The 14194-nt window shown below is 23.4% G+C and overlaps 1 protein-coding gene across 1 annotated transcript; it reads right to left on the bottom strand.

The window, feature by feature from the left end:
• Nucleotides 1-886: 886 nt before the first annotated feature.
• LOC128962077 (uncharacterized) lies at nt 887-3898 on the bottom strand. Its single transcript, XM_054308411.1, has 3 exons — nt 3729-3898; nt 1813-2552; nt 887-1479 (listed from the first exon to the last, which is right to left on the bottom strand). Exons 1-3 carry the CDS (start codon nt 3896-3898, stop codon nt 887-889), a joined length of 1503 nt encoding a protein of 500 aa, XP_054164386.1.
• Nucleotides 3899-14194: the final 10296 nt, after the last annotated feature.

Below are 14194 nucleotides of genomic sequence, written 5' to 3'. Positions count from 1 at the left end.
ATATTTTTTATTTTTTCTAAAATAATAAATTACTTTATTATAATAATATCAATATTAAAATAAATAAAAAAGTTTAAGCTTTATTTTAAATGTATAATATATATATATATTAAATCATATATATTTTTGGTGTTAACAAATATATTTAGCAAAATTATTTTTTATTTATAATACATGTTTAATATATATATATATTTAAATTATAGTTGAATAAAATAATTTTGATAACTGTTAAAATTTACACAATTTGTTTGTTTTTATTTTTTTTAATATTCAATATATTAAAATAGTAATAATTTATCATAAAATTTTTTGCATAATGTATAATGAATTAAATATATATTGATTATAAATAATAAAATATGAATAATATGAATAATAATATGAATAAAAAATGTTTTTTTAAAAAGTTTGTTTTACAATCATTTTTTATGTGCGTATAATAATTAATATTATTATTATTAAAAAATTAAAAAATAATAATTTACAGTATATTTCATATTATATACATATATATTGAATTGCATTGCATTATGAAAATTATATAATATATATAAAAAAATTATTAAATTGTTTAATTAAAATAATTTTATGTTAAATGCAAAAATTTATAATATATATATATATATATATATATATAAATATATTGTAAAAAATAAACAATTTATATATTAAAACATAATAATTAATAACCATTTTTTTAGATAAATATTTTTAATTAGCAATTAATTATTAAAAATTAAAATTTAATTTTCAAGCGCTTTCAACAACAAACAAACAAAAATCACACTTTAGTTAATACATTATATTATTATTTTTATATACTATTATAATTGAAAATTATAATAATAATTAATACCAACAAACAAACAAAAAATAAATCCCATTACATAATAGTACAAGATTTTCGCTTATCATTATCATTGCTAGCATCATCACCACCACTACCAACACCATCAGCACTGGTAGTACTGGTAGGTGTGTCCACTGCTGGTGCTGCTGCTGCTGCCGGTGCTTGTGATCCCTGTTTATCTGGTAACTGATGGTCGACACCATAATAGCCGACATCAAAGTAGATCTTAACAGCAAAATACTCGGACCTATTGATCGATCGACTGGAGGACAGTATAGCCTGAAAACTTTGATCACTATTTGTCTCCAATGACTGTTTCAAACTGTTTGACGAAAACACTGGTACTGTTTCGCAGCTAAACAGCGACCACTTGTACCGGTCGGGTGCCTGCGATGACCACTCCTGACGATTCATAAATTCATTTACCGATCGTTTGACCTCCGAGTAGGACTTGTGCAATACAAACGGTCTGGACTCGAGATAGACGGGCGGCGGCGGCGGCAGTGTTGCCGACTCGGGTATGTCGGCCGGTACGTCCCGGGGCTTAGTATAGGCCAGTCGTAGTATACGTATATAGTCTCCGGTTTCTCTGATGGCCGACATCTGTTTGGTGTCTATTGATACCACTATTTAATTCAAATTAAAAAAATTAATTAATTAATTTAATTAAGTTTTTAATTATTTAATTTATTAATTAAATAAATTATTTATTAAATAATTTATTAATTTATTTAATAATTTATTAATTAATTTAATAATAGATTTAATAACTAATTATTAATTAATTTAATAACTAATTATTAATTAATTTAATAACTAATTATTAATTAATTTAATAACTAATTATTAATTAATTTAATAACTAATTATTAATTAATTTAATAACTTATTTAATAATTTATTTAATAATTAATTAATTTAATTAATTAGTTGTAATTTTATTTTGCATTCAAATTTACTTGACTTAAGTTTGACGTCCATTGAAACGGCCGAACAAAAGTTGATCTCCGGATTATCGGACAACCATTTGCTGGCCTTTTCCAGTATAAACTGCTGGGACTCAAACTTTGGCCGTTTGAATATGGATCCACCCGATAGACATTGGGGTATAAAATCGGCAAACCCGACTTCTTCATCAAATATCGGTCCCAATGCATAGTAAACTCTCAAAACATACACAATCTTACCGATCCATGGCCTCGACTGCGAAGTTTCCGTATTCACTTGCCATTGATTATCGGCCCTAAAAGCCAGTGTTTGGATGTTCAAGATTTTGCCGTTCAGTTCCTCCTGATTGATGGCCTGATTCAGACGTTTCATAACATCATCGATGGATTCAAACTGATGGTTGTTTTTGTCGAGGAGTTTCGGTTCAAAATCCCGATATTGTAGGACAGGTATGATTGGCCTGACTTTTTCGTTATAGTCTCGCGGATCAAACGGCCGTATCCATAGCCTATATAGTAGTACCCGATAGTCGACCGGATCCCTGCATAGCCTGACCACATGCCACGTACGGACATTATCCTTGTATTCCTGTGTGTCCTCCGAAATGGTATACGTTTTCAGTATGTCTTTCCATGTGATAACACCTCTTTCATCGACCGTAATGGTTATAATAGCGGCAATGGTCTCGCAGTTGACGACATCCCAACAGTCCTGTTGTTTGAGCCAACCGTTAGCATAGTTGACGACTTCACTAAAAGATTTTTAATAATTATAATAATTATAATTATTATTATTATTTTTATTAATCGAAAATCAAAAATAATTATTATAATTAGTTAATTAATAAAAACAATTTAATTTAGTTATTTTTTTGTGATTAAAAATTTGTAATTTTATGGGAAATTTTAATCTTTAAGTAACTTTAACTAAGTTTTACAATAATTACAATAAGTTTGAATGTATTTATTTATTTATTTTAATATTGAATAGCTATATGTTATAATAGTCTACTACTATAGTATAAAGTATATTATAAATAATTATAAATTTTTATTAATTAATATATAATTAGATTACTATAATAAATAAAATTTTTAAGATTTTTAATTTTTAATAAATAAAATTAATAGTAATTTATACTATTTTTTAAAAATGTTTAAACATTTAGTAATATATTTTGCTAATATATAATATTATTTTTAAAAAAAAATTATTTATTCAAATTAGTCTAGACTTTATTTTTTTTTTGTTAATATCAGATAATGATATAATTAGTTTTATCTGTTTTATATATATATATATATATATATATATATATATATTGTTTATCTAAAATCAATAATAAATTTATTGATTATTATTATTATAATTATTACAAAAATGTTTAATACAATATATAATGTTTTTTTTGTGTATACAATATTATGATTATAATTTAGTAAATTAGTAAAGTATTTGATTATTAAATAGAAATTAAGTTTTATAAAAAAAAATTAAAACATATATAATTAAAATATAAAAATTTATGGATTTATAATTATATTTAATTTTTTAAATTACACTCACATATACTGTATATATATATATATATATAAATTATTATTATTATTATTATAAATGTATAAATTATTTATATGAATATATTATATAATATTTTGTATTTTGTAATCGTTGTTGTTGTCAATGGAGACAACATATAAACAACACATAATTACATATAAAAAAAACTTTTTTTTATATAATATTAAAAAAATATTAAATAATAATTAAACTAAAAAATAAATAAACTAAAAACCAATTCAAATTCAAGCTTCAAAAATAATTTATTATATTTTTCTATTTATATTTATAGTTATGAAATTTTTGAAAAATTAATAATGAAAAAATAACCTAGATAATATTTTTGTTTATATATATACATACTTACCTAAATGATATACTATCCAGTTCACTTGTATCAAAATCATATTTAAGTGTAGGTGCAAAGTCGACAAACGTTAGTCGACAATCTTTTTTAGGTATGTCCTCATCAAACACAACAATATTACACATTTTCGACTGTTTTTCGGTAGCCCTGCCCTGCAAACGATTTTTCATAATTGAAAACATTTTTTTTTTAAATAAATATAAAAATTATTATTATTATTAATATTTAGATGAATTAGTTTTTTTTATATATATTTAAAAAAAAAGTTTGAAATTTTTTGTTTTATTAATTTTTTTTTATATTAGAATTATTATAAATTAAATTTTTGTTGCTTTATTAAAAAATTTTATTAAAAAAAATATTGAAATGCAATTTTTTAAAAGGATTTTAACTTGACTTTAGTATATATATATATATTTATAAATAAATAAATATATATATTGTGGAAAAACACTAAATAAATACAATAATTAACTAATAATATATTGTTTTACATTGTTTTATATTTCATCTGCAATACGACAATAAAAACAACAACAATAATAATACCAAAAAAAAAATCAAACCAATAGTAATACTGTATATAAAATTATATATAAAATTTTCAGACAATTGTCATCTCAACCATTGGTTTTTACTGAATACCCAAATAATAATCACATGAAACACATGCGCTATAATATATATACATGTAATAAATGTGTATATATATATATATATATATATACTAATATAGAGACCAGAATTTATCGATTAATTCAAATAAATTATATACAAATTCATAGACAGACAGAATATTCTCTCTCTCTCTCTCTCTCTCTCTCTCTCTCTCTCTCTGTATATATATATATATGAATGTATATAAGTTTGTATGTACTGTATGTTTCTATGTGTATGTATGTATCAGTGTGTATGTATGTGTGTATGATTATGTATGTATGAGTGTATGTATGAGTGTATGTATGAGTGTATGTATGAGTGTATGTATGAGTGTATGTATGATTATGTATGTATGAGTGTATGTATGAGTGTATGTATGAGTGTATGTATGATTATGTATGTATGAGTGTATGTATGAGTGTATGTATGAGTGTATGTATGAGTGTATGTATGATTATGTATGTATGAGTGTATGTATGAGTGTATGTATGATTATGTATGTATGAGTGTATGTATGAGTGTATGTATGAGTGTATGTATGTGTGTTTATGTATGTGTATGTGTTTGTATGTGTGTGTGTAATGTTTGTGACTAATTTGATAAACATTTACCATTTGTTAATGTATTATACAATTACTACAATTTCTAAAAGTTTACATTAATTTTGTTGAAAATAATATTATTATTAGTTTTATTTAATAAAAATAGTATATTAGATAATATAATTTTATATGATTATGATGTACATTAATTATATTATTTTTGTTTAAAAAAATATTAACCATAAAAAAAACTATTTCAACTTGATAATTTAGTAAAAATGTTTTTTACTAAACTAAAAAAATCATATTATTTTTGATTTAATACTATTGCTATCTATTGATTTATATACTAACTATAAAATTATTTTAATCTAAAAAATTGAAATTATTTTTATCATTTTATTATATTAATAATACAATTAAAATAATTTTTTTTAAAAATCAAAATTAATTGATATATTTACATATATAAATTATATTTATATATATATTTAAATAGATTAAAAGATAATATATAAAAATAATATATAAATATTCAAAAATTATCAAAATATATAATTAAAAGATACTATATATATATTATAATAATAAAGTTTTATTTCTATATTTATATATATATATATTGTATAACTAATACAATTAAATGTGACATTAGGTGACATTTAATTAATTAAATTTATTAATACATTTAATATAGAGTTAAATATATATATATATATTGCATTTAGATTATTTTATATTAATTATATACTGTATATAAATTATTTATGATTAAAAGATAAATTTATTGTTAGACATTATAATAATATAAAATTATATAAAATTTAATTAATTTTTATAAATTTTTTGGCTCAATAATAATTTATATATAATATGTAAATTTAATATTTTTTATTTATCATTTTATTACATACAGTATTAATAATATTAATTAAACATCATGTTCAATTTATGTCATATCTAATATAAAAAATTATTTAACAAAATGTTTTATTTAAATATCTTTAGGGATTTTATTTAATTTTTTTATTTATATTATAAATCCACCTAACAATGGATAACCAATTAACGGACGGATAAACTAAATAATTAAATATTTGTGTTATTTGTTAATCAATTGTTGTCATTAAGGGGTCATTTGAGAGATATTTATATGCCCTCTCATAAAGTAATGTAAAATTAGTAAAARATTTGGACACAAATTCACAATTAGATCCCAATTAGGACAACGTCTGGTTAACGCAATAGTGGATGAAATAAAGGGTAAGTTTGAAAATTAATTATAATTAAACTAATAATTAATTAATTATTTTTTTATTTTTTATATACAGGTTAAATATCTAAGAAAATATTAGTAAAGACAACAAATTTTTAAAAAATTTAAAAAGTAGTTTTATTAATTTAWTAAATTATTTTTCTCTAATCCCCATTMAGCGGACGGACCACAAAACATTGAATTAAAATTTTTTGTCCATAAATTATGACCCRAAATTAAAACTTGTATAAAATCATTAGATTATACCGTATGACCTCACATTTAAATAATTTTCACAATTTATACCGTATGACCTCACATTTAAATGATTTTCATATTATTTAATTAAATTAATATAATTTCACAATCTTTACCGTATTTTCTTATATTTTAATAAGGGAATACGGTACTTTTTCAAAAAAACTATTTTTAATTTGGGAATACGGTACTTTTTCAAAAAAACTATTTTTAATTTGGGAATACGGTATTAATTTGAAAAACATGAGTTAACTATGGGAAGACGGTAATATGATTGCTTATAAGATGGTTTAAATATATATTGAGTTATTATGGTATTATTTAATATATAAATTAAAAAATATTATTTTCTTAATTAGTAACATAATTGATGCCCATTTTGATCGATAGATGTATTGTTTATATTATTTGTTATAATTTATCCGTCCGTTAAAAGGTTGATATATCATATCTATGAATAATAAAAAAATTATTATTATATAAAGTCTATACTATATAAATATATATATTATATTAAAAATACTGTATTAAGCATATATACTAATTTAATTACTTTTTTATAAAAAAAATTACATAATATTACTTCATATATATATTATTAAAAAAAACATTTATAAAATAATGTTTAATTTATAATTATTTTTTAATATATGTCTATATTTATAGATATATATATATATATACTGTATATATTAATTAATATATATATATTACAGTATTTGTTGACCAAATCTATACCTATATAATATTCTATCGATTTATTATGTTATTTGTATAATATATCATTTTATACATTATTTAGATATTTTTTGCACACATGTACTGTACTGTAAAATAAACTAAACATAAAATATAAATTATATTAAAATAAAATGTTTGTGAACCGGTAGGTAAAGTAGTGCGCGGGTATGTAAATGTATGTATATATATATATATATGTATGTATGCATGTGTGTATGTGTTTGTAAGTGTGTGTATGTATGTGTATGTGTGTGTATGTACGTGTGTATGTATGAGTATGTATGTGTATGTATATGTGTGTATGTATATGTGTGTATGTATATGTGTGTATGTATATGTGTTTATGTATATGTGTGTATGTATATGTGTGTATGTATATGTGTGTATGTATATGTGTGTATGTATATGTGTGTATGTATGTGTTGGTATGTGTCTAGAGATTTGTAACTTTTTTATATTAAATAAAACAACTGTAACTAACATTTCCAACTAATATCTATAGTTTCTTTCTAAATGCTAAAACAATGTCTTTTTTAAAAAAAAAACTTTTGAAATAAAAAAAATCATTTATGTTGTTGTAATAGATATATGATATGCGAGAAAATATTTGAAGAAAATTATTGCAATAAAAAATTATTTACAATTATTTACAATTAAAATCTTTTATTATTATTATTTTTAACTGTTTTCTTGGAAATAACAATTTTATAGTTAAAAATAAAAATATAAAATTGCATTTATTTTTAAATTATTACATTTATTTCACTATAATTTATGTTAATATTAATAATAATAATAATTTTAATTTTAACTCCTACATTAAAAATAGTTTTATTATAAATATATATATTGTATATCAAACAGTATATATATATAGTATTATAAATATTAATATACTTTATAATAAATTAATAATCTGATAAACTAACAAAAAAATATATATTATAATAAATTGATTAATTAAAAACTAAAATTTAAACACAAATTTCTAGCTAAATAAAGTAATAAACAATTTTTTAAAAATTATTTATATATATATATATATTATAAAATTATTGTACAATTATGTGGGAGTATTATACTAATACTAATAATATTATTATTATTACTAATACCTGTATAATATAAATACAAATATTTATGTATTTGATTTATTTATATAAATATATATATTTTTGTTTGATCTCTATTTCTAAACATTATATATCATAAATCATATATAATAAACATGTATTATATGTTAATTTTCTATATATCATTAATGCACACAATAATAATAATAATAATAATAACTTATTGACTATTATTATTACTACTACTACTACCAATGTCTATCACCTGTGTATGTATAGCCCAATCACTACCACCACAAGTGATGAGTAACCCATGGATACACTGCATACCAGTGCTGCTGATGGTTAATGCATTTTCAGCAATATATCATTCAACTAACTATATATATAGTTAGAGAGAGAGAGAGAGAGAGAGAGAGAGAGAGAGAGAGAGAGAGAGAGAGAGAGAGAAAAAGAGAGAGAAAGAGAGAGAAAGAAAGAGAGAAAGAGAGAGAAAGARAGAGAGAGAGAGAGAGAGAGAGAAAAGAGAGAGAAAGAGAGAGAGAGAGAGAGAGAGAGAGAGAGAGAGAGAGAGAGAGAWAGAGAGAGAAAGAGAGAGAAAGAGAGAGTGAGAGAGAGACTATGTTTAAGGGGTTATGTTGTAGTGATTGAGTCGGTGTCTCTCCCAGTAAACAGTAGTCTCTCTCTCTCTCTCTCTCTCTCTCTCTCTCTCTCTCTCTCTCTCTCTCTCTCTCTCTCTCTCTCTTAGCTCTCAATATATATTATATATATATATCGGTTTGATTTTAGCATTAAAAGCACACATTGTTTATACAGCATATACTGTATATACAGCATATGTTCTGCGAACAGTCGTTTTTTCAGCTAACGGTGCGCTTTAACACAACAATAAAACATATACTGAATATTCTGTAAGTTTTTTTTCTGGTATTGTTTTTGGATAATAATTATATATATATATATTTCTTTATCTATTTTTCCGTATACTTTACTCACTCACTCACCCACTCAATCACTCACTGACTGAACACTTAATAAACTTTTTAAAAAAATTATCATTTGATGTGTGTGTATGTATATGAAGTGGAAAGTTGTATATAAAAAAAATAACTTTATATAAAAAATAAATATTTATATATATATATTATACACTATTATTAATAGTGTGTATTTAAATATATAATATATATATCAAGTGTTATATCAAGTGGTAATTGTATTCAATTATTTTTTTAAAGTTAAAAGTGTATATTATTTGGCTATACTATTGATATATGTTTATTAGGGGTGAAAAAAATTTTTTTATTAGATATTATGTACTTAAGTATAAAACTGTTGACAATTTATTTATATCATAGTTTAATATATGTGTAAACATATATAAATAGTTTAAAAAATCACTATTGATTTGATAAAAATAGTGTTAATATATATAAAGTAGTTTTGTTGGTGCATACCTGTGCTAAATCTATACATACCATCTATACATAGGATTAAAACCCAAAACAAGCATCATCATCATCGTCATCATCATGTTATGGGTGATAATTGGTGCCATAATTATTTTCATAGCATTTATTTGTTGTATATCAATATGTTGTCTATTTTTTGAGTCAACTGTTCAACAAACTTAATAAACTTTAATAAAAATTATATAAAATAATATACAATTATTATTAATAATAATAATACTGTAATAAACAATATATTAAATTGGTTTCAATATTAATAAGTAGTTGTTATCATATAAAATAAAAGTTTTAAAAAAAAATATCTATTTAATTGATAAATAATTTATAATTACAACAATTTGATTGATAGTGATTGTAATAATAGTAGTAATAATAATAATAATTTTATAAATTTCTCATTTTTTTTGTTTGTTAATTTTTAATATTGTTTTTGACTAATATATATATATATTTAATTTGTGTAATAATTTTTAAATGTTTGAATAATAATAATTTTTAACTAATTGCATGAAATATAGACAAAAATAAAAACGTTTAAATTTATTTGATTAATATATATATATATATATATATATATATGTATCATAAAACACATTTTATGTGTTTAAATTTAAATAAATTAATATAAAAAACACTTAATTTACTACATACTACATAATTAATAAACTATTTATTATATTGTAATTTAATAATAATAATAATAATAAAAAACAACGATTTATATAAATATATATTGTATATATAATTTATATAATATTAATAATATTAATCTGAAAATATATGTAAGTATTTTAGCTATCATTAATCATTTTATAACATTTTTTATAAATTAATTATATTTACAAATAATATAAATTTAGTATAAAACTAAAATAGTTAAAATTTTTTATTATTATAATTATTTTTTATGCACATGTAATTTTATATCTATAAAAAACAAAATTATATTAATATTATATTTTTATTAAAAATAAAACATTATATATAATTTATTAAATCATAACTACAATTAGCAATAATAACTATTTATTTTTTTCAAATAGATTCATAAATATTAAATAATTAAATAAAACACATATATATATATATCTAGATTTTTTGTTTTATTATCAAAATTAATATATAATATGTATAATAATATGAATTAATTATTATATTATTAATATAAAATACATTGTTTGTCATAATTAATTTGTTTTGTCTAATTTAACAATATAAATAATAATAATAAACAAAAAACAAACAAAAATAAATAACAATTTCCAAAAAAAATAATTTAAATATAAATACATATATTTAACAAATTCAATAGCAATTAACCACAATATACACTATATTTTGTTGTATATATTTAATCAACATTTGAAAACAAAGTTAAAACTATTTATAATAATATGAAAATTAGTTGGCATTAAATTTTTTTGTATATTTAAATGACAGTTATATATATATATACATATAAATTACAGTATTATTATTATTATTTTAATCATATGTCTTATGTTATATACATGTATATAAAAAAAAGTTTGTCTACAAAATACAGTATTTATTTAACCAGTATTTATATATATATATATATATTAATATGTAAATGTAATTACTAGTGATGATTGCATTTTGCAGATAACATTTACAATAAAAACAAAAATATTTATAAAAAAAGAGAGACTCAATTATATAACATTTTATTTAATTAAATAATATTTATATTAATATATATATATATATATATATATAATAGTAGTATATATATATATTGTAACGGTCTAGAGAGACGATTGAAAGAGATAGCGTACCACTACTGTGTGTAATTGGTAATTGGCTATTGAAAGAGATAGCGTACCACTACATCTGGTATAATCGGTAATTGGCTATTGAAAGAGATAGCGTACCACTACATTTGGTATAATCGGTAATTGGCTATTGAAAGAGATAGCGTACCACTACATTTGGTATAATCGGTAATTGGCTATCGAAAGGGATAGCGTACCACTACATTTGGTATAATCGGTAATTGGCTATCGAAAGGGATAGCGTACCACTACATTTGGTATAATCGGTAATTGGCTATTGAAAGAGATAGCGTACCACTACATTTGGTATAATCGGTAATTGGCTATCGAAAGGGATAGCGTACCACTACTTTGGGTATAATTGGTAATTGGCTACCGAAAGGGATAGCGTACCACTACTTTGGGTATAATTGGTAATTGGATACCGAAAGGGATAGCGTACCACTACTTTGGGATATAATCGGTAATTGGCTACCGAAGTGGATAGCGTACCACTATCCATGGCTATTGAACTATTTCAGTTAAAATGTTAATTTAGGCTTACGGTTAAATTTGTGGTAAACGGTTAGGTGATAGTGACCGCCTCCTTGTTGTTGTTATCTCTTGAGAACAGTTCGGTAGTAGTGATCGCCTCTTTGTTGTTGTTATCTCTTGAGAACAGTTCGGTAGTAGTGATCGACTCTCTGTTGTTGTTATCTCTTGAGAACAGTTCGGTAGTAGTGATCGACTCTGTTGTTGTTATCTCTTGAGAACAGTTCGGTAGTAGTGATCGACTCTCTGTTGTTGTTATCTCTTGAGAACAGTTCGGTAGTAGTGATCGACTCTCTGTTGTTGTTATCTCTTGAGAACAGTTCGGTAGTAGTGATCGACTCTCTGTTGTTGTTATCTCTTGAGAACAGTTCGGTAGTAGTGATCGACTCTCTGTTGTTGTTATCTCTTGAGAACAGTTCGGTAGTAACAATCAAATTTGTATTTAATTTTAAACTAAATTAATAATAAAAACACATTTTTTCTTTTAAAATTCATTTATTCTGATATAAAAACACTTTTCTGATGTTCACTCATACACTGTTAACAACCGACTCGATCGGGAACTTGTGAGTCAAACAGTTTTGTTGGACGACCAGTACGGGTGGGGTTTCATACATTCATACCATTCAAGGAATGGTATGCTGTTTGCGTAATGTTATGTCTATTGCGTGTATACTGAAGTTATTTTTGTAAAAATAGTTTATTTCAAAATAGAAGCTATTTTTGAAACTATTTTACTGGCATCCTGACCTCGAGATCGGTCCCCGATCGATTACATAATCTTTTATTTTTATTTCTTTTGTATTTTTTTTGGTATTTTAGAATGCTTAAAACAACACAAATTAAAACAACAATAAGATAATAATAAACATCAAATGTTTTAAATGCTACAATAATTAAAGCAGATAAATAAGTTCAAGCTATACTTAAGATAAACATTTAAAGTCGTATCGATCACTAAAAGAGTAATTGATGTGAGTCCAAATATTTTACGCGTAGAACTTCAAAAACCACCAGTGTAGAACACCTCTTCTTTACTGGTTAAACGACGTCGATACAACAGCTGGCGAAATGATGTCTTCATTTCCCACTGCCAAAGAATTAACGGACTGTGGAAGTTCGCAGACGACCACTCCTTTGTCAGGGATCTCATAAGCTTCCCCTGTATTATTATTACTATCAGTTCGCAGACTGATTTGCGAACATGAAACACCATTGGTTTCATGCGGGATATCGTTGATATTTGGGCTATTATTTTCTTCAAAATATTCTGTTTCGATAGGTTCTCTTAAATACCATGATTTAAGTTGTTCTATGGGGACTTTAGATCTTTCTCTTGGGTCTGAAAGACTTTCAATAGTATAGTTGTTTGGTGGGTCACCGTGTATTTTGACCACTTTATACGGTCCAAAATATTTTAACTGCATTTTAGTGTTGACCCCCTTTTGTCGTAAAAGTTTGTATCGTCCAACCGTGTCTCCGATAGCGAAAAATTGTGGACTTCGTTTTTGATCGTAATAGAATTTTTGTTTGTCCTGAGCTGACTTTAGAAACTCTCTAGCAACTTCTCGGGCGTCGGCTAAATAGTCGCCAGTTGTTTGTTTGGGGTGGTCAAATGGTAGACCAAAGGCAACATCTATAGGTTTACGAACATGAAAACCGTGCATTAAATAAAATGGTGATTTTCCTGTAGAAGATTGGGTGGAGGCGTTGATGGCAAACTCTATGTACGGAATGACTGATGACCAGTTATCTTGATTGCTATGACAATATAATGAGAGAGAGTTTATTATTGTCCTGTTTGTTCTCTCTACTAGTCCTTGTGTTGATGGCTTGTAAGGTGCGCATAGACTGTGTTGTGTTTGAAAGCTTAGAAATACTACTTCCATTGCTTGTGATATTAATTCCCTTGCTTGGTCAGTCAATATTCGTCTTGGACAACCAAATCTTAAACAAATTTGCTTTATAAAGAACTCAGCTATTCCTTGTGGTTGCCTATCTTTGATTTTTCCCAGAATTACAAATCGTGTAGCATAGTCGACGGCAACAATGAGATAACGATAGTCATTGCTACGGGGTAACGGTCCGACCAGATCCATGCCTATGAGGTCCATTGGGTGTTCAATAGAGATTGAATG

Source organism: Oppia nitens, unplaced genomic scaffold (genome assembly GCF_028296485.1).
Source record: "Oppia nitens isolate AA-2021 unplaced genomic scaffold, nextdenovo-longstitch-racon4-pilon3 scaffold14_pilon_pilon_pilon, whole genome shotgun sequence".
NCBI classification, from domain to species: domain Eukaryota; kingdom Metazoa; phylum Arthropoda; class Arachnida; order Sarcoptiformes; family Oppiidae; genus Oppia; species Oppia nitens.
The sequence above is the reverse complement of the archived record's forward strand: the minus strand, read 5'-3'. Positions and strand labels throughout refer to the sequence as shown.